This window comes from Leishmania infantum, chromosome 34 (genome assembly GCF_000002875.2).
Source record: "Leishmania infantum JPCM5 genome chromosome 34".
NCBI lineage: Eukaryota > Euglenozoa > Kinetoplastea > Trypanosomatida > Trypanosomatidae > Leishmania > Leishmania infantum.
Window position 1 is genome coordinate 1,166,273 of NC_009418.2, and position 25,840 is coordinate 1,192,112.

General features: G+C 56.7%; 9 protein-coding genes across 9 annotated transcripts; all 9 read left to right on the forward strand.

The window, feature by feature from the left end:
* Positions 1 to 201: 201 nt before the first annotated feature.
* On the forward strand, positions 202 to 1,500 carry LINJ_34_2740 (conserved hypothetical protein; the record flags this gene model as incomplete). The annotated part of the gene is made up of 1 exon (XM_001468599.1): positions 202 to 1,500. One exon carries the CDS (start codon positions 202 to 204, stop codon positions 1,498 to 1,500), a length of 1,299 nt encoding a protein of 432 aa, XP_001468636.1.
* Positions 1,501 to 7,467: 5,967 nt separating this feature from the next.
* On the forward strand, positions 7,468 to 7,737 carry LINJ_34_2750 (conserved hypothetical protein; the record flags this gene model as incomplete). Its single annotated transcript, XM_001468600.1, has 1 exon — positions 7,468 to 7,737. The coding sequence occupies one exon, from the start codon at positions 7,468 to 7,470 to the stop codon at positions 7,735 to 7,737; it is 270 nt and encodes an 89-aa protein (XP_001468637.1).
* An 811-nt stretch (positions 7,738 to 8,548) lies between these two features.
* Positions 8,549 to 9,121, forward strand: LINJ_34_2760 (conserved hypothetical protein; the record flags this gene model as incomplete). Its single annotated transcript, XM_001468601.1, has 1 exon — positions 8,549 to 9,121. One exon carries the CDS (start codon positions 8,549 to 8,551, stop codon positions 9,119 to 9,121), a length of 573 nt encoding a protein of 190 aa, XP_001468638.1.
* A 3,909-nt stretch (positions 9,122 to 13,030) lies between these two features.
* On the forward strand, positions 13,031 to 13,915 carry LINJ_34_2770 (conserved hypothetical protein; the record flags this gene model as incomplete). The annotated part of the gene is made up of 1 exon (XM_001468602.1): positions 13,031 to 13,915. The coding sequence occupies one exon, from the start codon at positions 13,031 to 13,033 to the stop codon at positions 13,913 to 13,915; it is 885 nt and encodes a 294-aa protein (XP_001468639.1).
* Positions 13,916 to 14,629: 714 nt separating this feature from the next.
* Positions 14,630 to 15,898, forward strand: LINJ_34_2780 (conserved hypothetical protein; the record flags this gene model as incomplete). Its single annotated transcript, XM_001468603.1, has 1 exon — positions 14,630 to 15,898. The coding sequence occupies one exon, from the start codon at positions 14,630 to 14,632 to the stop codon at positions 15,896 to 15,898; it is 1,269 nt and encodes a 422-aa protein (XP_001468640.1).
* An 817-nt stretch (positions 15,899 to 16,715) lies between these two features.
* Positions 16,716 to 17,408, forward strand: LINJ_34_2790 (hypothetical protein, unknown function; the record flags this gene model as incomplete). Its single annotated transcript, XM_001468604.1, has 1 exon — positions 16,716 to 17,408. One exon carries the CDS (start codon positions 16,716 to 16,718, stop codon positions 17,406 to 17,408), a length of 693 nt encoding a protein of 230 aa, XP_001468641.1.
* A 789-nt stretch (positions 17,409 to 18,197) lies between these two features.
* Positions 18,198 to 18,746, forward strand: LINJ_34_2800 (conserved hypothetical protein; the record flags this gene model as incomplete). Its single annotated transcript, XM_001468605.1, has 1 exon — positions 18,198 to 18,746. One exon carries the CDS (start codon positions 18,198 to 18,200, stop codon positions 18,744 to 18,746), a length of 549 nt encoding a protein of 182 aa, XP_001468642.1.
* Positions 18,747 to 19,814: 1,068 nt separating this feature from the next.
* LINJ_34_2810 (conserved hypothetical protein) lies at positions 19,815 to 20,846 on the forward strand (the record flags this gene model as incomplete). The annotated part of the gene is made up of 1 exon (XM_001468606.1): positions 19,815 to 20,846. One exon carries the CDS (start codon positions 19,815 to 19,817, stop codon positions 20,844 to 20,846), a length of 1,032 nt encoding a protein of 343 aa, XP_001468643.1.
* A 1,786-nt stretch (positions 20,847 to 22,632) lies between these two features.
* On the forward strand, positions 22,633 to 23,889 carry LINJ_34_2820 (hypothetical protein, unknown function; the record flags this gene model as incomplete). Its single annotated transcript, XM_001468607.1, has 1 exon — positions 22,633 to 23,889. One exon carries the CDS (start codon positions 22,633 to 22,635, stop codon positions 23,887 to 23,889), a length of 1,257 nt encoding a protein of 418 aa, XP_001468644.1.
* Positions 23,890 to 25,840: the final 1,951 nt, after the last annotated feature.

Genomic DNA, 25,840 nt, shown 5'->3' on the forward strand with positions numbered 1-25,840 from the left:
TCTCGTTCCGCTTTTCTCCTTTTAATTTTTTTTGCTTTGCTTTGGTTATCTCAGGTTCTTCCTTCACGTGTGTGCGCCGCTCTTCTCGTTTTCTGTGTTGTCCCTCCCGCCGTGTCGCAAGCGCAGCGGACGTGCGTCTCTTGTTTGTTTTGACCTTTTTTTTGTCTTGCGTTCAAAGGCCTTTCAAGAACAGCGCACACGATGAGCTCCATGCACAGCCCTGCTCACGACTCCTGCACGAGCTTGTCAACCGGAGATGACAGCCACCACTACCAGCGGCAGCAGCGGGAGGACGATGAGGAGAGGTGGGACATCACGGTTTCTTTTTCTTGCGGAGGATGGTTCCAGATGTACTTCTTTGGAGCAGCCTATGCCCTCGTCGACTCTGGCGTGCTGCAGCGCTGGTACTGCGAGGGCAAGCGCGTGCGCTTTACCGGTGTGAGTGCTGGCGCCCTGGCAGCCACGTGCCTTGCCTCTGGGCAGTACGACATTCTATCAGTGAAGCAGTTTGCGTCGGCCGCCGCCGAAGACTATCGGAGCTCTGTATTTCATTGTTTTCGCGTAGGGAAGTACCTGACGGCTGCCATCGACAACTTTGGCACCAACTTGCGCGCCGTTGACACCGACCCCCGCATGCGTCAAGTGCTGATGAGCGGATCGCTTGAGGTCGGCGTGACGGTGCTGCCCAAGTTGAAGTCGAGACTGATTAGTAGTTTCTCTAGCTACGCCGCCATCCGAGAGACGCTCCTTGCGTCATGCTGCCTGATGCCGCTGGTCGGTATGCCGTTCAAGATGGAGAGCACTGGTGAATGGTGCGCCGACGGCGGCATTAGCAACTTCACGCCACGCATAGAGGAGGAGAACACCATCTCCGTTTCAGGCATGTACTTCCAGGATGCCTCGGTGCGGCCACGCGTGTTTGTGCCGTCATGGTGGGCGCTGCATCCGCCGAACGCGCAGAAGTACAACAACCTTTTCTGGATGGGATACAACGACATGATCGACTACCTTGTCTCCGTCGGGCACCTCAGCGTGGCCGATGGCAACCGCCTACTCAAACAGGAGGTCGATTTCCGCATACATGACTCCTACCTGGAGGTCGCCTTCACCTTTTTCATGGAGCTCATGATGTTGATGTACATCAGACCTGTTGTCATCATCTTTGTGTACGTTGAGCTCGCCATCTCGATGATTTGGTGGGCGGCCAAAGGCATCCTCACGTGGGACGGCGCCTCATTTCGTAACCTCTACGACGGCTTCCGAAACACCATCTCGCTCCGCACGTTGGGGCGTCTCATCTTTGGCTCCAAGATATCAAGCAACGAAGAGCGGTTATCTCGACAGAGTCGAGTGTTTCGCGTGTTCCAGCCTGTGGTGCTAGGCGGCAGCAAGAAGACCGGCCGTAAGTGCTGGGGCTCGAGTAGTGCGGTGCTGCTTGAACGCGTGCCCACGCTCTCACCCAACGCGCGCCGCGCTGCTCCCACATCTCTCAGCAAGTAAGGAAAAGGTGGAAGAGCAGAGGCAGCACACGTAGGCAAATCCGAAAAGGTGTCCCTCTCACTCACCTTCTCCCCGTTGGGCTATCGGCCGTTTTTTGAAGACGAGACTAGTCATGTAGCCGCAATAAGACGCGAGAGAGGGGGTGAGCTGGCTTTGCGCGAGGCAAGACCTCGTCGGGCCAGCTTCTTTTGCGAACTCTGAGCGAAAAGAACCACACGATGTGCTCTCTTCGTCTTTCGTGTGCTTTTTAGATGACGAGAGAAAAGAAGAAACGGAGGGAAGGCTATGTGTGTGTGAGCGCATGCGTGCGGCAGGGGCGGGTGCAGGAACTCCGTGGCGCGTTGTGAAGACGTTGAACTGGCCATCTGTAAGGGCTGCCGATATGTTTTTCTCCTCCCAAGGAAGCGCACAGTGCTAACCCCCTTTTGGTTGTTCTTCCGTTCGCTTGTATAGCGCACAGCTGATCGTCTTTCGCTTTTAAAACGTTTCTGACATTCCGTCTTTTTACAGCCACCTGATGTCGAACTTTTCGCACCTTAACGGCTGCTGACTGTACTGCAGTCCTCACTTCGACTAATACCGTTTCTGCTGCTCTCTCTCTCGCTCAGTACCGTTCTAGTCTCTCGGTTATCGTGCCGGAACGCCGAAAGCAGCCATTTTTCTCGTTGTTGGGCTCGTCTTCACCTGTTTCCTCTGTTGTCGCCTTTCATCTTTGATGCCGATGAGCGGGGAAGGGGGACACACCGCACAGTGCCTGGTGTCTCAGCGTCCAGTGCGCCCACGCCAACGCTGTGTGTGTGTGTGGGGAGGAGCCCATCAGCACCCCTCCCCTCTCCTATCCGCTGTCAGTGCGGAGCCGCTTCTCGCCCTGGCCCTGTCAGGGGGATGCATCGCTACGGATGCCGGCGGTGTGGGCCTGGATCGGCGCAGGCGCTGGAGCGACCTGCGGCGGTGCGCGCGTTTATATCATCGATATGGTAGGCACAAGTGCCAACCTGGCTCGAGCGTGTCTCACCGGGCCGTGCCCACCTACTAGGGGGGGAGGGACCCTGAGGCGCCTCGAGTGGGGATGCGGGAGGTGGCAGCCGGCATGATGCGGGTGCGGCTGTGAGGCGACCTGCGCAGCGGGTGCTGGGTAGAGTGTGAGGCAGGGGCCGCACTCACACGGCGGAGTCGGTGCATTGCCCTAACGCGTGCCTGGTAGCGCGTGGCACAGAGAGATGGACCTGTGACGGGCCTGGCAGAGTGGGGTTGTGACCTGCTGTTGTACTTCAGAGAATGAACAAGCTCACAAATAGAAGTGATCTTTTCCTAAGGTCGTCTTTCTTTGCGTTCTGTGGGTATTCTACTTGGCGGATGATGAGGTTGCCGCAGATGTGTTGCGCCTTTTTGTGTCTGTGTGTGTGTCCATGTTTTTTTTTTCCAACTCCTGTTTTGTGTTTGGGTTTTGTTTATCTTGCCTGTTTCGTCTCTGTGCGCGGAGTGCGGTCATCGTGGATGCGTCGTGGTCAATGCGCGTCCTTCTTGCGTTTCCCCCTCTTTCTTCTTGGGGACTCATCTGTTTTCATCCGCCACCCAGCGCCTCGTAAGTGTCTTTGCGTTCCTGTGCTCGCGGGTGCCTTTTTTCGACTTGCTCTTCTTTGTTGTTAAGTTTCACGCGTGCTACTCCTTCGTTTTGGGGTGCTGTGGGGCTTCTTTTTTTTTGTCAGCGCTAGTCTTCTCAGTACGCTCTACATCCGTGGCTCACCCTTCATTTGCCTCCATGTTCATGAACTCTCTTACCTCCCGACCGGTGTGTGATTGCTGGTATCGACACGAGGTGAGGACTCGCTATGTCCGCGTTGTCCTGTCTTATAACCCAGAGGGGCATCTTCCTCTTGATTATGCTCTTCATTCTCCTTTTGTGGCTAAAGTTTCCCTTTTTTGTTTTTTTTTTGCGGTTGTGTTTTTGCTGTTGTTGCTATTGTTGTTCCTCCTTTGCTTCGCGGCACGTAGCTCCACACGTTGGCCGCTACCGGAACTTCTCCCATAAGTATCTAAATTTTTCTTTTTTTTTTCATTGTGTGCGTGTGCGTCTTCGATTGGACCCGTGATCAAGGCCTCTTCTCCCTTTTTTTCTGCTTTCGCCCTGTTGTGGCTCCACTCTTGCCCTTCTCGTGTTTGCATGTGCGTTGTTTGTCCAAAGCTGCCCATACGTATGATTGTGCACGCACTCCTCCTCCTATGATGTACGCGCCGTCAGTGTGCGTTGTAGCGCATTATCCTCATGGCGCGTGCACATCTATATATATATATATATATGTGTGTGTGTGTGTGATTGTATAAGAATTAACTGCACGTGTTCTCCTCCTTTTTTAGTGTCAAAGCCGCCTTCGCGGTGAGGATGGGGGGCCACGTCCTTCGCTGCGGTACACATGTGACTCCTCTTATGCTATTTTCCGTCAGTACTTTCATAACTGCCCTTGCTGCAGGAGACAAACGTGCGCAGCGGCTGCGGCAGGTACCTGGAAGCGGCTAGGACAGGCAATGTGAGGGCACAAACTTGACGAAGTACAATGAATGCGCACGATCACCGTAGAAGCCCTCCCCTCCACTCTCCTTTCCAATATGTCGTGCAAGATACATCGGATAGAAATGTGTGTGTTGGTATAAGGATGCCTCACATTTTCGTTTTTCTTCGTGTCTTCCCCTACTTTCTCTACGTGTGTACCCTTCAAACCTTCCTCTTTTTCTCGCCATCCTAGACAAAAAAAACACCGAAAACGCGCAAAACACTCCCTACAACCCCCACCCCCTGCACTCACCGTCCCCTCCCCTCCCCCTTTTTCGTTTCACCTCTGCGACCCTCTGTCTCTCTCTCTGTTTCTATCGTTTCTCCGTTTTATTATTTCGATGTGCTTTTTTTTTGGTTTGGTGCTGCGTTTTCTTCGTTCTTCTTTCTCACGCCGTTCGGGTGGTAGCCGTGACTCTCCTCTGCCGCACGTGGTGGTCGCTTCCTCTTTCGCTTCTTTTTTGTGACCACCGAGAAACTACCCTGGTCTTTTTCCTGCCCTTTCTTTGCGGCTTTAGCGAGCCTGAGTCACGTGTGTGCTGCTGTGGATGCTGCTGTGGATGCTACTGTGTGCACGACGGAGGGAATGCATTCACTCATCGCCCAGCGATGAGGCCTAACTCCAAACTTGCAACGCAAGCACACACACACACACAGTGAGAGAGATGCCCCTCTGATGATTCCTCTTTGTTTCTCTTTCGACGCCCTTCTTTTGTTGTTGTTCGCGCCTTCATCTCTCCATCTGTGATTTTCTGCGTGCCGTCCACCCTACCCACCACTCTTTCTCATATTCATGCTTCGCGTGTTCTTTTCCGTCCCCCTAGTTAGCGCGTTTGTATGCCGATGGTGTGCCGGTCTCTCGGTCATACCGTCCATGCATTGCTTGCCTCTCCGTTCGTTTCTGTCTGCCCTCGTGCCGCACACCCGATCTGTTTTCTCTGTGCGGAAGAAGCCTCTCGGTTAGACAACAAAGATCTCACCTCACCAGCACTTGTTGTGCCGAGAGAGGGGAATCGAATGGAATCGGTAGGGGTCGAGCTATAATGCACAGCTATCTAGCGCAGCTGACGAGTGCATATGATTATCAGTGGAGGGAGACGGAGGGTCTATCTTCTGCTCGGCATCCCAGCTTTTACTCCCCCCCTCTTTTCATTGGCACCCATCTTTCGTTTCACATTTTTCACGATTTATTTACGCGAGTCTTTTTCTTCTTTTTTCTCCCTTCTGCGCCTCCATCTCACGAGGTGTGTTGTATGAGCAGCAAGTTTGCTCTGAGGCCCTACATCACTCTCTCCCCTCCACCCCGTATCTCTCCTCAACTGTCTCGAGCTCTGTCCACACTATGTCTCTTGCATCACGTTCACAGGGTCCCATCCTCTATGTACTGCGAGTGGGGGGGGGGCGCTGTGCGCATGTATGATTGTGAAGAAGGTGGTCGTTTACTGTGACGTAATGCATGCGCGGGTGTCAGTGACCGCCTGCGTGTATGTAAATGTACGCGATTGGTTCGTGCACAAATGTAGGCTGAACCGCCAGACTCGCCTCGCCCGCACATTGTGAGATCAGCATGGCACATTACTTTCAGACAGCGGATCCACAAGAGCATCGTTCAAACGTTTGTATTCTTGCTTACAGTGGCCTTGCACTGTACACGATCCATGTACGCACGTACCAGCAGCAGCTCGCATATGGCCAAATGGGAACCAGAGCACACAACCATGGCCGCCGATGCGCGCAGTCTCAGTTCAACTCTAACTTATTGGGTCGTGGTGAGGACCTTTTTTCGTATACCCAAGCCGCCGCCCGACACACACGCCCTCCCTACGCTGCTATCAGCAGAACCGCGGCTGGCCGATGATGAAAAAAAAAAATGGACTGTTCTTTTAGCTGTACACGGGCAGCCGTCTCTCAGAGGGCAACTCCTACGGGAGATTACTTTCTAACGCGCGTTCTTGGTATTTGTGCCCTTCTGACGCTCTCTCTATCTAACCCTCGTGATATGCTCGTGCGTGCACATCTCATTGAAAGTAATCGACGACGATGATTCTGCCTCCTTGGTACATTCTATGTATTTTTTTTTTCGTTTTGTGTTCCAATACTGGCTTGGCCGGCGAGGATGCTCGGTTTTGTTTCTTCATTCGCCTTTTCGCCACACTGACGCGCCTCGCATGGCGCCCACCCTTTTTCTCCTTTCTTTGAGAATTGCCGCTCCCTGCCGCGTGCTCCCTGATGAGCGGGGAAGGGGGACACACCGCACAGTGCCTGGTGTCTCAGCGTCCAGTGCGCCCACGCCAACGCTGTGTGTGTGTGGGGAGGAGCCAATCAGCACCCCTTCCCTCTCCTATCCGCTGTCAGTGCGGAGCCGCTTCTCGCCCTGGCCCTGTCAGGGGGATGCATCGCTACGGATGCCGGCGGTGTGGGCCTGGATCGGCGCAGGCGCTGGAGCGACCTGCGGCGGTGCGCGCGTTTATATCATCGATATGGTAGGCACAAGTGCCAACGTGACTCGAGCGTGTCTCACCGGGCCGTGCCCACCTACTAGGGGGGGAGGGACCCTGAGGCGCCTCGAGTGGGGATGCGGGAGGTGGCAGCCGGCATGATGCGGGTGCGGCTGTGAGGCGACCTGCGCAGCGGGTGCTGGGTAGAGTGTGAGGCAGGGGCCGCACTCACACGGCGGAGTCGGTGCATTGCCCTAACGCGTGCCTGGTAGCGCGTGGCACAGAGAGATGGACCTGTGACGGGCCTGGCAGAGTGGAGTCTCACTCACGCTGTGGGGCAGAGAATGAACATGTTGAAATAAGTGTGTGACGTGTCACCAAGGGCCTAGTGCATCGCTCTTTCATCTACCTTCTTCCTGTGTGGATATGAGAGTATGTTGCGTTATCCACTTCTCTTTTTTTCGGACTTTGGGGCTTGGGTTGAGGCAACTCCGTCGCCCCACTTGCAGGAGACCAACGTGAAGGAAAAACAGACTGGCGGTGCAGCGCGCGACCAGTGTGAATGAAACAGAATCAAAAACTGACGCCGTGGCGACGCTCCGCTCTTTCTTAATATGGCGCACTCCTGTTGTGTTGTTACTGCTTGATCTGCGGTGACTACCGTCTTCACGGGTGCCATGGACCCAAGTGATGCCTCGAAGCGTTGAAGCAAAATGTTTCTTCCCGAGAAGTAGGGGCTTCACGTGCATCGGTGTTCTTCTCACGTGCGTGATTCGATGGGTTCTTCGACATGGTTGGTCATTTTTTCGTGGCCTCCATTGCTCACTTACCTCCTCTCTCTCTCGCCAAACGTCTCTTTTACCCCCTGTGCGTGTCGCTTCCCCGTAAAACGTGAGGGACTCGAGGGGCAGCAGCCTGCATCAGTTGAAGTCGGATCGAACTCACTAGTGCGCCTCTGCAGCTCATATTACAAGACCAATGCTGCGTTTGACGCGCCGCTCGCTGGTGCAGCGCTCTCGGATGACGTTGGAGGCAAACTTCAAGAGCCATAGCGCTGCCGCCAACCCTGCCACTGACGCCTCTGTCACGGGCAAGGTGAAGGCAGAGTTGAAGAAGATGATCAAGATCCAGCTGGTGCTCATCCCTATCTGCGTAGTCTTTATGGTGTGGATGTACCCCACCCCCACAGAGGAGGATGAGCGGCGAATGCGGCTGGAGTATGAACGCAATGCTGGGTGGAAGACGTAGTGTGGAGCTTGGCGGCTTCTCTGCTGCCTTTCGGTTCCCTGTGAGCTGACGGCGCGTTGTTTTTGTGTAAAGGCACGCGTTTATGTGTGGCTGTGCATCTTTTTTTTCCCGGCCGTGGTGTGCCCATGTCTGCCTCGCTTTCGTGGTTGTTGTTGCTTACAGAGGCAGAGTAACGGTAAACGCAAAAAAAGGAGGGCGAAGGGAAAACAAAGGGGGTGAAGAACGGCACGCGCACCCGTGTCAAAGGCCCTGCGAATGCCGAACTCATAGAGCTCGCTATCTCTCTCTTTCTACCATATGCATCTCTTCGTGCTGCCAAAACGAAAGGAATGAAGGCGACAGCGCTGTGCGTTGTCAACCGACTTGTGCCGATGGCCGCGTTTTGTGCGCTTCCCTTCTTTCCCACAGCAGTCACTGCGAGCGCAGAATGTCACCGGCGCGGTGGGCGAGACGCCAGCAACAATAACAGCAACAAAAAAAATAGCACACGCGCTCGCTACCTAACTCATTGCTTCTTTCATCATGCGCTCTCGCGTGCACCTCTGCGGCATCATCATCTTCCACGTCACTGTTGTCGTTTGGCTCCAAAGGATCGCCTACGATATCTCCCATTCAGCGTCGATAGTGAAAGCTGTAAAGACGGTGCCTATAGAGATAGGAAGAGAGCGCGGCCGACGAGAAGCCGAAGACAGCGGCTGTGCTCACGGGGCAGCGCGCACTTCGATTTAATACCTCTCTGTCCTCGCACGGCTTCTTTCTCAGGCACAGAGATTTACTTCAACTCGAGTGCATGCGTGCAAAGAGTGCCGCCATGCTCCATCGGTCATTCGCTTCGCTCTTCCTGAAGGGCATCTTCAAAGTCAATAAGCCCCCCGTTACGGGCTACGAGATCGCCGAGCTACCCAATGAGAAAGTGCTTCATGACTTCATGCAGTTCTACCGCACAAAGGGGGTGGTGGTCGTTCTGCACAGTGGCGCCTCGTATGCCGCAGCCGCTGCGGCCTCCTCCGGCGGGTCGCGCTCGACCCTGACGAGTGCGTCAGCCAACTCTTCTGGAAAAGCTCACTCAGCCGCGACAGCGAAGTCGGCATCGACGCCAAAGCCCAAGACGGAACTACTGCAGGACCCTCTTACTCGATCATTCATCTCTTCCATCAACGCGATGAACTTAGGCAATCCAGAGGAAGTAAAGCTGGCCCTTGTTCCCGGGCCGCAAGCGCCGTGCTTCGTAGAGGAGCACAACGTCATCACGTACCCGACCTCGTTGCTGTTCTTGAATGGGCAATGCATTTATCGCGTCGTTGGTGCGCGGACGCGTGAGCTGTCCATCAAGTCCCTTTTCATGCTGCGCAATGGAGGGCGAAACATTTTCTCGCGCGACTAGGTCCATTTAGTGTGCACTTGTGCTACAGAGCATGTGAGGACTGCCTTTGCATGTGGTAACGAAGTCACGCGGCGCTCACGCAGGGTGGTGACGCGAAACATACCTGCATGGGTTATATGCGACGGTTGAGCGGTGCCGGTATTGTTTATCCCGTCGTTTAGGGAGGCACACTCTTTCCTACTACCTCCTTTGCCCTACCGAGACGGGTTTGGTGGACCGCTCGTATGGCGGTGTTTTGCTCCTCACAGAAGGGGGCTAGTTCGGGTAAGAGTAACGTCAGTAGAGAAATGCAAGGAGCACGGCGAGTCGTGCTCTTGTTTCGTGAAGTCGACTGGTGTTCTGGAGAGCAGAGGAGAGATGCAGATTGGGCAGCGAGGGGTGTGTCTTTGTCGACGGGCATCCAACTGCGCTCTCTTGCTACGCGGAATGCAGAGGGCCCTCTGCATATACGACAGTACTGAATCCGCGAACGCTTGGTGATCTACCCGTCCTTCCTCGCACTTACGTGCATGGCTCTCTGGTCGAAAAAGTGTTCTCCCTCGAAGCAACTGCACTTCCCTCCGTTTCCTCGTCTGGGCTCACCATGAAGGTGGCGTGTGAATACCCCTTCCTTGCCCCTCCCGGAAATTCTTTCGCTTTCTTGCAGATGCCGCGGTGAGTGGTGACTCTTCTCCCTGAGCCTACACCCCCTCTCTCCTCCTTTGCCGTCATACAACAGAGTCGTCATCTCTGTGTTAGCTAACGTCCTTTCTTGTTTCGTGAGTGTGCCGTGTCAGTGCGGCACAGCACAGGAACTCGTGGCGGCGACATGCCAAACGGGCTGCTTGTGTGTCTCCCTCGTTTGATGCACGGCGTCGGACTCGTCGCTGACATAACAGTGCTGCCTCTTTGACAGCACAGCGCGTCTTCGGCATCTCCTCGAAAGCTACTTTGACCCACCGCATGCTCGCTTCTCTTCTAACCAGGGGGGAAGAGGAGCGCGCCGCCGACATCATGGGGTTGCGTGTTCGTTTTCACTTCCACTGTCGCGGTTGCCAGGACGGATGAGGAATGCCTGTTTCGGCTGGACCGTCCGGTCTTGTCCGCGCTGCTCAACCAGGCTGGCGGGTTCTGCACGGTAGGGCTGGTCGCTGGCTACCACTACCTCATCTCCAGCGCTTGCACTTGTGGCCGGAGTCAATGGATGAAGACCAACGCAACGCTCTTTTTTTGGTGACTCTTGACGCTGTCACGCTCTCCAGCAGTGCTCGCCGACTCAATGCGGAATTCACGCGCCTGCAGTCGCAGGGACGCGGCGCAGATGAGCAGACCCGCAAACAAGATTCGGTGGGTGGTGGCTTTGACGGCTTTTGTGAGGCGGATACTGGAGCCGCAGGCACGCGCAGACTCTCGAGTAGCTTGTAGAGGCGCACACTGCGGCCGCCGGCCTGCCGCTGTACCCCGCTGCAGGCCAGGTGCTCCGCACCGGGTTCCAAATTCATGAGGAGAGTCTCCATCGGATTCGAAGCGTTGGACAAGGTCACAACACCGGTGATCCTCGAATCCGCTCGAGCCCATCGCGGGATGTGTACACGGTCACACCTTAGCCGTCGACCCGAACGGTGTTGTAGGGTGATTCCCTGAGAACCGCGGCGGCTCATGTACGAGGCCCAATCGGCGAAGGACAGCCGCGATTGCCACGAAGCCGTCTGAGAGGCGGCAAACTGCCCTCAGAATTCTTTCTCCCTTCAGCGTTCTCCGAGGGATGATTGTTTTCAAGCGCATCTATGGGGGAAGGCCACCGCATCGATTCTCGGCCGATGCCGTGCCGTGTTCCGCTACAATCCTCCCCCTCCCCCGCGCACTGCAATCTGACGTACCCTACATCAATCAACTGTACAGCTAACAATGGGCAGCGCAGCGGCGACCGCCCAGGCTGTTTCCTCTACCCTCTTTACTCACTCTCACGCTGGAAAGGCCACCGACGACATTCGAGGCACGCGCAGATGGGCCCTGTTCACAGAAAACGAGTGAGGCATCAGCATGGATACGTACGATCAGGGTATGCGAGGTCCGGCCCTGTCGATAGCGTTTTCGTAACGGATAAAGGCGACCCGCGAGTGTCGCGAAGACGTGGTTGAATATTTTTGCCTCTGCGCGGCGGAATGCTCAGAAGCTCACAAACCGAGCATGAGCCCTCCTCCCTGCTATGAGCATCACGTTCTTATCCTTTCCTCTCTTCTCTATCCACCCAATAACGCGGCACTGCTGTGCGCGTTTTTTGCATGCGTTGAGGTGTCGCGCACGCTACTGTTGTGCACAGCTGTCCACTCGAAGTTTTTTTTTCGCTTTTCGTTCTTTTTTTGCAGCCCTCTGCGTCTTCGGATGGAGGCTATCCACTCTGCCGAACTCGAAGAGAGAAACGCGAACTGAACGTGACGGCTTCAGGTGCGTGTAGGTCTATCTCTCCATATGCGTCAGTGGACGTTTCAGTGCCCGTGAGCGCTATCGCTGCTTGTAATGGGTATCGACGCCTTCTGCCTTGTCGCGTGTCTCCGAAGTTTCTTCGCCCCCCCCCCCCGCCCTCTTTTTTTTCTCTCGCCAGCCTCCTGCTGCATTTGCTAAGTTTGCGTTCCACCCCAGCCTCCTGTTCTCGCCATATGGCTTCGTGGGGTTCCTTTTTGTTTCTTGCTCGTATCTCGCACCCGCTCTGTTTTGAAGCTGTGATGCCGTTCTTCCTTCGGTTATAACTATGAATTCTTCGCCTTTTTGTTCTTCCTGCTGCGGCTCGAGCGATGTCTTCATGACATGTTGAGGAGGCACACCACACAGTGCCTGGTGTCTCAGCGTCCAGTGCGCCCACGCCAACGCTGTGTGTGTGTGGGGAGGAGCCCATCAGCACCCCTCCCCTCTCCTATCCGCTGTCAGTGCGGAGCCGCTTCTCGCCCTGGCCCTGTCAGGGGGATGCATCGCTACGGATGCCGGCGGTGTGGGCCTGGATCGGCGCAGGCGCTGGAGCGACCTGCGGCGGTGCGCGCGTTTATATCATCGATATGGTAGGCACAAGTGCCAACCTGGCTCGAGCGTGTCTCACCGGGCCGTGCCCACCTACTAGGGGGGGAGGGACCCTGAGGCGCCTCGAGTGGGGATGCGGGAGGTGGCAGCCGGCATGATGCGGGTGCGGCTGTGAGGCGACCTGCGCAGCGGGTGCTGGGTAGAGTGTGAGGCAGGGGCCGCACTCACACGGCGGAGTCGGTGCATTGCCCTAACGCGTGCCTGGTAGCGCGTGGCACAGAGAGATGGACCTGTGGCGGGCCTGGCAGAGTGGAGTCTCACTCACGCTGTGGGGCAGAGAGTGCACGTCTTCAGGCAAGAACTTCGAGCTCACTCAAAATGGACGCACCGCTGCTTCTGCGTCGTTGTAATTTTCTGACCTCTCTGGGGGAGAATGAAATTTGCATTAAGCGCTCGCGGCTTCGGGGCAAAAGGGCCTCTGCCCTTTGCCCAGCGGCGGTGTTGACTGCCCCAGGCTTCACGGCGCGCATGGGTTGCATCATCGAAGCTTGCCGCGCTGAAGGAGAAGGTAGCGGCGGTACTGCGGCGAGGGGTGCGGAAAGCGAATGCGCAGTGCCTTCTTCATGATGGATCATCTTATCTGCGTAGCGCTTGTTGGCCTTGTATTCCTTTGCGAAACCTCCCTCTCTCACGTCTCCCATCATCTTTTTCTGCTTGCCCGCCATTATCTGGTTGTTTCACGTACATGACAGCAGACGCAAACACCACACAAAAGCTTCTTGAAAGGTTTGTGAACCCTGTCTGCGTGTGGATGCAGGAAAACGCAGTGTCTCACATTTGTGTGCTTGTGTGTGTGTGTGTCAGATCGACTAACCGCGGATGGTTTGTTCCCTCCTGTGGTCTCTTCGACCCGTGATGAGTTCCACAAAAGATCAGGGCCGGCGGCCGGTGATCGCGTCTTACCGGTGCGATGAGCATGTCTTTCCCGAGCTCCCCGCGACACATCCCTTGTCGGTGCGGCGGCGGGAGGTGCAACGCTTCCTGAAGGGTGACGGCACCCTTGGCCGCCGTGCGTGGAACCCTGCTACGAAGGACGAGCTGCATCCTTTTCCGCAGCCAGCCCTCAACAACACCACTACTTGCTACAACGGCGTCGACGTTGTTGCCACTCACTTCCCCGAGACAGTGAAGGGCACGGCATTTCTGAAGATGCAGGAGACAGTGTTGCCGGCGGTGTGGACGCACAACCGTGACCGGGCCTGCGCCTCTACAAAACGTCACACATATCGGTGTGAAGCGCTGGAGCGTCAGGAAGTTCCCCTTAGCTTTCTGGCCACTGTCATTCGCGACGACAACAACCCTGAAAAGAGGCGCCGTCAGGAGGGGTGGTGTGCGAGCACGACGCTGGAGGGGTTCCGCGGCAACCGCCACGCAGCTCCCGCCGCCGAGGGCGTGTTTGACGCTAAGGCCCACCGTGAGCTGAACAAGATGCTAACGGCAAGGCTTAGCGGGGGATATGTGAAGCCGTACAACCGAGTAAAACACCTGAACTCATCGCTCGAAAAGCAGAAGGAGCTCCAGCAGAAGGCGGCTGCAGATAGCCTCATCAACCTCTACGCTTCCCAACCTGGTCCTGCAGCGTTCAAGATGAGCAACGCTGACGAGTGGTGGGACATTGATCCTGTTGCTGTGACAGGCGACATGAGGAAGCGCATAGACGAGATGAAGGCGAATCCATACAGCACAATCTTTCGTAGCACTACCTTCGCGACCACCCCACCCAGGTCATCGCGTGTATAATAGTACAAACTCAACGTCTTCATGGCATGCGCCTGGTTCCTAACCGTTTCTCACACCTGTGCTTGCCACAGCACCAATGTGCGTGCATGCACGTGTGTGCGTATTCGTTTGCATGTTAACCTCTTGATGTACGTATGTATGCTCATCTCTTTTTCTTCCTGCGTGCGCGAGTGTACGTGCCGGACGCCTCTTTCCTCCAAGGCGGCGCTTGCTCGAAGCACAAGCGTAAAAGAAGGACGAAACGAAACGAGAAAAACAAAAAGATGGGCACGCCTAAAAAGAAATGGCCCCAAAGGGAGGTGAGTAGCCGAGGAGCTGTGCATCAAGGCAGCGGCTTCCGAACTGCTGCTTACGCCACTTGCGAATACCGCCGCTCATGCGCGTCTGGTTTGAGCACAACTGCGGTGTCTGCTGCTCTCCCACGCCTCATTACTGCCCTCATTGGCGCGCCTATAAGCGCAAAATCACACGCATCCCCTCACCCACGGCGGTGTCTTGTCGGGTGTGTTATCTCGAGCTTGAGGGTTTGGGGCGGGTATAGTCAGGTGCGCTCAAAACCTTCGACGACATGTGCAAGGCTGCTTCTTTGTCGGTTACGGAGTCATTTAGGGCATTACACGCGGCGTCTGGCGTCTTTTTGTTATCCTGGTCTGCGCGGGTGCGAGTCCAGACATACACACGCATACACACACACACACACAAAATTATCCTTCCATGAATCGTGACCCGCAGAATGCGCTGCTGCTGGAGCAAACGGCGCAGAAGGTAAAGCGCCTACTTCTCCAGCGCAGCCCGTCCGCGGTGAACGGCATTCGAAGCTTTAGCCGGTCTCTCGGGATCGCCGACGACCTCGGCAGCACGCAGGTGACCGCAGAGGAGCTGCAGCGTGCGCTTCAAGAGAACAATGTTTCGCTAGAGGAGCACGAGATTCAAAACATCTTTACCGTGCTGGATCGCAATGGTAAAGGCACGATTGATCCCACAGACTTCATTGCTGTCATGTGCAACAACCTCAGTCCGCTGCGCAGAGTGTGGCTGCAGCGTGTGTGGCGAATGTTTATCAAGGACCCGGACGATGGTTCGGTGCAGGTGTGCGAGCTGCAGCGGCAGTTCATAGCGGAGGGTCACCCAGCGGTCGTGCGCCACGAGACGACGGCAGCGGAGGTGCGCAAGGACTTTGAATCGGCTTTCAACGAAAGCACCAATCCAGATGGAAAGATAAGCGCTCAGGAGTTTGCGGAGTACTACGCTGGTGTCTCAGCCTCCTGCAGGAACGATGAATCCTTCGTGGCCCTACTCCGTGGTGTGTGGCCGCTGCCCGGCGTTTCGCGCGACTTCTCCATCTCCCTTGCGAAGGGCGAGGCACAGTACCAAGGTTCCTACCACACAGAGCAGAGTTTAGCAGAAAAAAAGGCCGTCGCCAGCCGCGAGGCGGCGCGATCGGCGTTGATGAGCATGATTCGTTGTGATCACGCACCGGCCGTCCTTAGTAGTGGCGCGGCAGCACGAGCATTGTGCCTCTCTCTAGCGCAAGCAGACGAGGCGGGGTCGGGTTTCGTGAGTGAGGCTGTGTTTGTGGGTGCTCTGCGGACGCACCGTCTCTACGTGCCGAACACATCCGTTTTGGAATGCCTAGACACCAACGGGGATGGCTCTGTCGACATCAAGTACTACGAGGAACTGCTGCTGCCTTCGCTGTCTGCCGCACGTCTCATGCTACTGGCACGGCTGTGGTCGCGCTGCTTCGAGAACAAAGACGGGGCCTACCGCGTGCCAGTGCAAGATCTGCACCGCAAATACCACGCCTCGAGCCCGGCAGACAAAGACGCCTTCCTTACCGCCTGGGATGTTCGAACGGCCGTGGGTGGCAAGGTTGAGCTGGAGGAGCTTGTTCAGTGGTACGTGCCGCAGAGTGCGGCGGTGCAGCGCGACAAAGATTTTGAGGAGCTCCTGCACCGGCAGTGGGGAAAGTACGACGAGTAGGAGACGTGCGCGCTGTGTGCAAGGTGGGTCGCATGTGGCATTTGTAGGCGCGTTTTGCTTCGCGCCGTCGTTGCTGCAGTTGTTGTTGCCTCGTATGTAAAGCACGAAGTGGCCGCACTCCGCTTGCAACCGACTCTACTCTTCCTCGTGCTTACACCATCGCTGCTTTCTGCGCGCCATGCCGTGCGCAGTTGTGGATGCGTTCTTTTATCCTTTTTTTTTGTTTCGTCTGTGATTGATCTCATGTACAGTTTCCGTCATAGGTCGCGCGCGGCGATGAGGGAGGGGGAAAAGTGCCAAAGGAGGAGAGACAAGGTGCGTTTGCTGCGCATGACGGACACGCCAGTGGCCCTTCCTCTGTGCCTCGTGCTTGTGCTCTTCTCCATCCTGTGCGTGAGTGAATTTATCCTTCCTTAGAGAGCATATGCCCCATCTCAGCTGGTTAATCGAAGACGCAGTGCTCTTGGTCTTTTAGACGCGGAGGAAGTCCTGCGGTGCCCTCCCCCTCCTTTCAGCCTAACTGCCAGCACACCCGCCATATGGAGGTGCGTGCGGCCCCAGTCCACATTGACGATTCGGGGAAAGAGAGCTTCAGTAGCCTTGCGGCGAAGTGTGCGCACCTTCCACACTACCGCCCGCATTCTCTTTTAACCTGGCTTTTCCCTCTGTCTGTCTAATCGACGTGACTGTTTGCCGCATCCCGCCAGTGCCACCCGCCCCTCCCCCACACACAACCTCCCTCTTCCTCAACATTTAACAGCCCGGCGGCCGCACGACAGCATCCACGCTGTTCTGGTTCAAACGTCGTTGTGTAGTCATGCTGAACATCATCATGGAGGGGCTCACTCAGCCCCTGCAGATTTCCTCCAACGGTGCTTACTCCCTCGGTCTCCTGCTTGCCCTCTCAACGGGACCACTTCCGCTGGCTAGTGAGCACATCATCGGCGCGTACCTTGCTCTGCAGCTCATGTGGTGGCTACTGCTGTGTATTCGTGCAGCACGCGCGGCCGGGTCGCAGTCGGCGCGTCGAGAGCTCAAAGAGAGGGCGAAGGAGGCATATCTCAAGTGGATGGACGGATTGCGCTTCAGTGTCGCCGAGCTTATTTGCCACCATCTCCTGCACTTCGAGTTTGGCGCACAAGTCTGCATGTTCTACTGTGGCACCGGTGCGCTGCGCACGGTGGCGAGACCGTTACTTTACGTGATACTTCGCCTGAGCGCTGGATCGGAGTGGGCCACCCGTTTAACCGGGTACAACCCTGCCTACCTTCTGGAATCCGTAGGCTGCGGCAACAGGACGGAGTTTGCAAGTGGTCCTGCGTGGAAGCAGCACGGGCATGCTAGTGGTGCGGGTGTCGAGGCGACATCGGCGCAGGTGCGGGTGTCGAGCCTGGCGCCGACGAAGCACTCAGATAGCGCGAAGAATAACAACAACCGCTGCACAGTGTTGGACGAGGGGCCGCACTTTAACCGCACCTCCCGTGGGTGCATGCTGAAGTACACTGAGTGACTGACTCAGCCCCGCACACAAGCTGACACGCGTATGCACAAAGGGCGATGCACTTGGATGCGCACGAGTGGTTGCGGCTTGCTGTTGTGGTATTGCACGTTTGGGGCAAGGTCGTGCTCGCTATGCCCACGTGTAAGATTGGCCATCGTAAGGTGGAGGATCTTTCTGATTCCAGGAACCGGCTCACGAGCGTGACGCACGTAGACGTCGCGCTTCCACATGCAGACGTGTACGCGTGTCATCGTGCAAGATAGCTGGCGATGCCCGCCTCGCACGGCGTCGCTGACAACGAGAGACAAAACACCGAGCTCGCTGTCCCTAGAGACACTAGCACGGCTGCGCGCCGTCTCTCACACCTCGTGCTGTGGGCGCGATTGTGTCCCACTTGCATGCGTGGGCCCTCGCCTTGTCGAGGAGCTGTTTTTCTTTTTTTTTTGCAGTGCACGGTGGCGCACGTGTCCGGCTCAACTACCGGGGTGCGCGAAACAGCATGAGCCATTCACGCTGAAGGGAACGAGCACAAAAAGGCACACACACGCGCACACGCGTGTGGTCGGCATGGCCAAAAAACAGACGGAAAGCTACGGCTAAGCCTGTCATACGGTCCTGTGAGCGCCAGGCTCTTCGTCATCTCCTCCCCACTCATCTCAACCTTTCTTTCCTGTAATTCTGCGATTTGCGTTACTATTTGGCGACCATTACTGCAGCTGGTGCACCCGCACACAAGGCTGCAAGCTGCGCGGCTGTCTCTTTCGCACAGCCACACCCTTACGCCGCACACTTTGGCCGATGCATAGCGAAGTGGAGCGATTGTCGCTAGTCGACCAGCAGTTTCCAGAGGGCGCCGATGTCGAAGAGGATCATCGCGTGCGACACAGTGAGTGCGTAAGCATGAATGTGGTCTCCCTGCACGACATGCTGCGGCAGTTGGGCTGTGCGGGCGAGAGCAGCGGCTTCACATCCTTTTCTGCGTCTTGCCTGCCACCTGAGATGGTGGACGCACTACTGCACTACCTGGTGAGGTTGCAGGAAGACGTTCGTCAACTTGATGCCCGAGCGCAACTTCTTGACGAGCAACGCGCGCGCGACACACGAAAAGCGGAGCTGCTCAACGAGCGAACAGAGAGGCTGAAGGATGCAGTGGCCAACATGTCTGCAAAAAGCTCGGCCGAAATGAAGGAGTTCCGAGATTACTTGCAGCAGAATGCGAGCGCCAATAAGCAGCGCCAACGCGAGCTTGTGGACTTGACTCGCAAGCGCGAGAAGCTGGAGTTGGAGGTGAAGCGTACTAGAATGGAGATGGATCGCCTACGCAAGATAGCGAAGCGGGTGCGGTGAAGATGCCAGAGAGAGAGAGTTAGAAGGCGACGCCGTGAAGTCTAGATAGAGGTGCGCGCGTTGAGGCGTCTCTTGCGCTCTTCCGGTGCCCTAAAGCACTTCCGTGTACTCTTCGGCTTGAACACTTTCTCCCTCTCCCTCTTTTTACTGGTCGGACCGGTGTAGGCGACTATGCGTTTTTTTTTACCTACCTCTTCGTTCTTATCGTGGTTGAGCGGTGCTTGTTGCTTATCTCTTCCACAAACGCATCTTAAACCGTCTTCATGGGGTGCTGAAGGGAAGTGCGTGAGATATAGGGCATCGCGCGTCGGAAGGGCTGTTCTCAGCTGTTGTTCTTTTATATTGAGAACAGGCACCCCTGTGATGAACGACGCCGCCTCGTCGCGTTTTACCGCGCACCCATGACGCAGGCTGGAGGCATAGATGCGTGAAAGCCTCATCTCTTGGCACTGTGAAGTCGTGAGGTAGAGCAGATACATTAGATTTCTCGCGTGTGTTTTTCCTTTTATTCACCTCGTGTAGATGCACATCTCCCTCGCTCACGGAGGGCACTCGCTCACCGACCCACCTAGGAATGAACTCCACACCAACTTAGCGTTATGCCGCGCAGGCGAACGTCTCCCACAACGCAATGGTGGTGGTGGTGGCGCCGACGATCGCCGCCACGAAATGTACCCCGGCCTCTCTCTCTCGGCACTTTGGGCATGCTTTGCCCCACCTATCTGAAAGAAAGCGAAAACTGCTCACGGGTGCTGCCAGATCGAAGGATGGCCTCGTTCTTCCAGCGACGGATTCGAATGGCCGCGCTGGAAACGTTTGCTGCGTTTCATGAAAGCCCTAGAAACTCGGTATCACGTGTTGCTGCTTTTTTTTTCCTGCTATCCTCGCGTCAACGCCTCGCCGTCCACGCTGCACTGGACTCCGAAAAAAATGTTAAAAGTGTCGATGCGCATTTGAGTGGGTGCAGCCATTGAGCACGTCAGCACGGACAGAAACACGAACGCGTGCATCAGAGCGAGAAGCCACGTCTCTAGGTCTCTGTCTCTCTCTCTCTTTTCGGACCTCAACATGGCCACTTCTACCTTAGACCCTCGCATGGCTTTCCATGCCCAGCAGCAGGATCCTGGTGCGCCACAGCCGCGACAGCTGATCCTACGCTACTTTTACGAGAGCGGTACAGTGGAGCTGATGGAGGTGCCGAGCGGTCGACTGTACTTGAAGCGCACCGCCGTCGGCATACCTGCCTCTGCCTTCACCGTTGGCTCGACGGTGATGCTGTTCGGCAAGGCGACAACCATCACAGCGTTCGCGGACGAGGTGACGCGGCAACTGTGCGCCCAGTGCAGCGAGTCGACGGCCGTGCTGATTGCCGAGGAGGCGTTCCCGTTTCTCGGGCGCTACCTGGCGATGCTAACGGAGGAGTGCTGCTTCACTATCACGGATGTGGAGATGGTCTGGGTGCAGGCGGAGACGGTTTCTGCTTTTGATTTACCAGAGCAGCTGGCGAACACACGCATGGTCGTGGTTCTGTGCACTCGGAAGAAGGCGGTGGAGAAGGGCTTCGCCTTTGTGGAGCGAGCCACCGGCACCTGCACCGCCAAAGACGCGGAACAAGCCGCGTTGTGGGGCCAGCTGGGCCAGCTTGCGAAAGCCAAGCCTTTGGCCGTACTTAACGAGGCAAACAGCTCGGTTGTGGTGCTGAAGCCTCACCTGGTCAGCGCTGGACGGGGCGGAAGTGCTTTCCAGCAACTGCTAGACGTAGGACTGGAGCCCACCGCACTCACAACAGTGACCATGACCAGCGCGGCTGCTCGGGAGTTCATGGAGCCGTACCGCGGCGTACTACCCGACCTGGAAGGCACGGCTAGCAGCTTCGTAGGCACGAACTGGGTACTGCAGCTCGCCTCACTGGACGAGACGGTGGATGTAGTGGACACTGTGCGGAACATCTGCGGCCCCTACGACACGGTCGTCGCCAAGAAGCTCTACCCAAAGTCGATTCGGGCGTGCTACGGGGACAGCGAGACCGAGAACGCGGTGCACTGCTGCGATCTACCCGGTGACGGGCCCATCTACACAAAATTTTTTTTCCAAGGGTGACATGCGAAGCGAGGCGGCCGTGCACGGCCTCTTTTTGTGTGCGCACGTGCGTCCCTCAGTGATTTGTGGTGCCCCTCTCGCTCGGCCGTTGTCCTCCTGAGCTGTCTTGGCTCTTCTGTGTCCTTGTGTGATTGTGCGCTCTCTAACGAGGCAAACGGGAAGCGGGCAGGACAGCGGTTCATGACGCTTCCTTTTTTTTTTTGCTGTTTCGCTTCCTCCCGTCTCTCTTTTCGATGTAAACGACCTCGTGGGCCGCGAGCAGGGCAGAAGGAGGGGGAGATTCCAGGAGTTGAGTCTAACAGGGACCAAGAAGAAGGCAAAAGGAGATCTGAAAATCCCGCGTGCACCTCCCCTTGTGGATGGGGATGCCTTCTCATCGGATCACTACTCGGTCGTCGCATGCGTCTCGCGTGTTTCGTCCTCTTGAGAGTCTCCGTCTGGGTCTGCACGCGATGAAGCCCATAGCTTCTTGTTTTATCCCTTTTCGTCTCCGTACCACCGATGTACGCGTTTCGGGCCCCGCAGGAATTCAAGAACGCGGCACATGAAAAAGGGAAGAAAATGTGGAAGCGAATCCAGAAGAGAAGACTCAGCTCTCTCTCTCTACATCTGAAGCAGCGCCCTCTGAGGGCATGGCCCCCCCCCTCCCCAACAGACAGGAAACGGGTGTGAACGAAAAGGCAGTGGCGGGCAGCCACCACGTCTCGCACCACCTTCTTTACCTTTGTGCGCGTGTATGTGTCTGCGTGGCATGGCGGCGCTTTTTCTTCCCGCTGCAGGAGGATAACGCCGCTCACCTTCCCCGCCTCTTCCGGCGGCCACGTAGCTCCTTTGTGGATTTGGCCGGCCTTTCCCGTTCTTCCACCGCCGGCTATGTAAAGCACGCATGTGTGTGTGTGTGCGTTTCTGCAAAGCACTTGCTCGGCTGCTTTCCGTCAGCCCTTGTGCCTCATGGAAATGCCCTGCAGCTGACGCATCTCTCACCTCCCCCTTCTATCCACGTGCGATCATCACGCTTCTGTTTTCCTCATCACACCCGTAAACACTCCGGGGCAATTTTTTTCCGTTGCACTCTCTGAAGAGCAAAACAAGGGAGCACCGAGAGGACTATAGATTGTGCGCAGCCTGGCCAGTAGAGGGAGTTGCCTGTGAGTCGATCACCTCTGACACTGTTTTTATCCCCACAGGAAAGAGGGCAATAACGATTGTGTCGGGTTGCAACGCGGCTTTTATTTTCACGGGATTTTCGGTCTCGGTTTTGCGCGCGTATTGCTCTCTCTCTTTCTCTGTTTGTGCTTCGGCTGTTTGTTTGGTGCCCGCTTCTGTGAGTCGTTGCCTTTCCCGCCCACCACCTCCTACCCCTTTCCTCCGTCCCCGGGTGTTCACATTCGTGGCGTCTGCTCGTCGCTGCTTGACTCAGCATCCTTCTGTCATGCGTTTGCGACCTGCGGGTGCTCTGCCACTGTTCTCAGCGTTCTCTTTTTTGGTGTATATCGCGTTCTCGAGTTCCGCCTCGTTTCCTGCGGCACGGTCGCCAAGGGCCTGCGCATGTCTGTTGGGCCCATAGTCCTCGTAAACACAGTGACTCTGACAAGTCGCTTACTCAAGCACGCACCAGCATTTTTGAGCTTCAATCACGTCTTTCGGCTACTTTTTCCTTTTAGTGTGTAGTTTGGCTTGAAGGTGTCTGCATCATTTTTCTCTCTCGGAGACTCGCTCCCAAGCACGCGCCAACCAGTCAGTGGCAGAGATCCTAGTGGAAGTAGTGCCACCCACCTGTACAGCGATGGCCACGAGCCAACACGTACCGGTGGAATTCAGCCTTCTTCGCTACAGCACAGGCGACGCTCTCCACTTTGTCTTTCAGAATGGTGTTCGCCGTCAAGGGAACGAGGGGGGAGCGTCTCCGCTACCGGGGCTTTCAAAGGTTGTGGAACTGCAGGAAAAGCAGGCCGTCCGCGACAAGCTGCACACGTGCGGCACCACGGACGACCCCCTCAATCTGGAGAATCTCACGCATATCGGCACCCATGAAGAGTGGTGTGCGCACTCCCAGACTGCGTGCGCGCTGGCCAAGAATGCGGTGGCGCAATGCTTGCAGCGCCGTTCGGAGGTGCGAGTGCGCCGCTACGGCGAGGCGGTGATGCGACTGTCCGAGGCCTCCCCCACGCTTTGGGACAGGGAAGGACAGGCCCGCGCGACTGCTGCAGACACTCCGTATGCGACCACAGCCCTTTCGACCCCGTCCCGCACGTCGTCGGCGCAGGACCACACGCGATCCGCAGTCAAGGCGGACAATTCAGCAGAGGCGGAGGCGCGCCTCAATACGGATGACGAGGCGAGCGACGTAGCGGAGGAGGAAGAGGAGGAGGAACTCGAGACGTACCTCCTTCAGCATCCCGCCTTCGGTGCGGACATGGCTGCAGCGTGGCTGCAGCGCCGCTACCTGCGCTGCTGCAACGTCATTAACGTCCGCCCCAGCGCCGCTGTTTGCCACCGATTCTCGCGGGGCGTGCAAGCTACCCTAATTAGCACCCTCGGCTCCTTCGCGGCGCAAAAGGCGGTGCCTCCGCTGTCGCCCGTTGCTGAAACGCCCACGCCGTTTCGCTGCAGCCCGGGCAGGCGCACCTGGATGTCCTTTCCAGGGACAATGGTGCTTCTGCGCGAACTGCGCACCGTTCCGTACGAGGTGAACGCGGACTTCAGTGGATGCGCGGAGATCGGGCATCAGCAGCGCCATTTCATCGCACTGCTTGGCGTTCTTGAGGGATGCCGGAACACCGTTGTCTCACTCAATTTGGCAAAGACCTGCCTCAACGATGACGAGGTTCGGGTGCTGTGTCTTTTCTGCCGCGCCTACCTGCGCCGACTGCAGGTGCTGGACTTGAGTGGCAACAAAAGCATCACGGACAAAGTGGCTGTGTGGATCAAGCAACTGGCAGCCTCGTCGCCGCTGCTGTTCCGCTTGGCTGTGCGAGGGACTTCGCTGAGCCGCTCCACTATGCGATCGGTGGCGGGCATTTTATGCCGCAAGGCACTGTGAATCGACTCAGAAGCTCAGCTCAGCTCGCCGCCTCTATAGATCCAGCGCTGCGCGATACGTTTAGGTGCCATGTGCTCCTTCGATGGGTCTTGCCCCTCCCTTTGTGTCTCCTTTTTTTTCCCGGAGACACACACACACACATCTCCAAGAGTCTTTCTTTTCTTTTATCTCTCCCCCTCGCGCAGTCGACCTGCTAGATCATGGAGCTTCTACGCTTTTCTTTGATATGGCACTGGAGAGAGCCGGATACGTCATCCACGCATCCGTATACTCAAAAGCTTCTTTGACCCCCTTGCTATCTTCATCTCAGGTGTGTCTGCGGCCATGCTTCTAGGTTTGCCTCTGTGAATGCATGTGCCTTGTCAAAATCACGGCGCACCTCATTGGTAAACATCTTGTTCCAGTCAGTAGGCCAGAATCCTTCGCCCCTGCTTCTCCCGTTTTGTTTCCATATCCGCGAGCGGTAGAGCGAGAGGTCAGAGGTCGTTCGCACGCTGCTGGGCCTTGTACGGACTGGGCAAGTGGCCGCTGTCGATGAAAACGCGTCATGCCGTCTCCTGAGGGCCCAGGGGCAGGGCCGCGAGGTGCGCGTTCTCATGATCCAGCAGCCCACCCCCTCCTTGCCAGCATGGCCTCTGGCGCCTATCCTGTCCTCTGCTTGCACAGCGTGGCAGCTGCAATGCACACGCCCCTCTCGCTCCCTGCACTCTCTCCTCCCCTCTCTTCCTGCAGACGATGCGCCAGCTCAACGGAACGAGTGTTTCGGCTCATCGCTTCACCAGTCACCACCCCGACAGAGACCGCCACCGTCAAGCATGTTGGGTGCACCGAGTCCGGCAGCAGGCGAATTCAGACGCCGTCTTGCACAGCTTCCGGGGGTGAAGGGCGGACTAGGCAGCAGAGACACTAACGGGCCAAAGATCCTGGCAGCCCTCTCCGCGCCGAGGGGCAGCACCATCCGCGAGAACCCTCAAAGAGCTCTGAAGGCAGGGCTGCCCGTCGAGTGGCTGATAGAGGGACAAGACAATGAGATTGCTCACAGGGGTGGAAGCTTGCCACGCGGGAAGACGACACGCCACGGGGCTGCCTTTTCCTCTGCCAGAGTGCATGCCAACGCAGCTGTGCTACACATGCACACGGCCGGCAGCTTCTCGGTTTGAATGTCTTGATCGTGTGCATACGATGCTCTAGACGAGCATGCACCCAGCCGGCACACTGTCGCAAGGACCCTTCGGCTGTAGACGAGAGAGCGATCCTTCGTTATCAGATTCAGGGGGGTCCCTCACACTCCCACGTAGCTGTGCCGGGCCGCGGCACTCGAGCAAGGCCGCGCGGGAGGAGCTGACTGCGTAGGTTCGAGGCCTCACCACAACAGTGGAAGGACACGAGTCGAGCAAGAAGCGGATTAGCGGACTGGTGTGCGAGTGCGCCGGAGAGAGCGCCAGCGTGCCGCTCGGCAACGCGCGACCATCGGTAGGGAGCGCACGTGCTTCTCCTCTACCGCAGCACCAGCACGGTGAGTGGAGGAGAGACAAAAAGGGGCAAATGCCGCACCACGCGGCCTCCGATATGGGGCTTATTTGCGACGGGAAAGGCGTGCACGCACATGTTTCCAAGAAGTCACGTGTGGTGGTAATCCAAACGGTTACCTTTGTGTTTGCTGTATATCTTGTGGGATGGCCTCCGGAGGAAGACGTCGCGCCTTGTCGAATATACCTGGGCGGCTCAAAGTCGCAGGCGATGAGTGCGCACTGAATCTCCCACCTGGAAGCGTAACAGCCTCTTCGCGCGTCGACGGCGCGAGGAGTGAGCTGCACTCTATCGGTGTTCGCTTCCTATGCCTTTAGCTCACTTGCCCGCTTTCCATCCTTTCTCTCGCTTCTCGCTGTGCTGCGCTGACACGCGCAGGTCTATCACACGCCACCACTGCTGTTTTTTTTTTTTTGGTTTG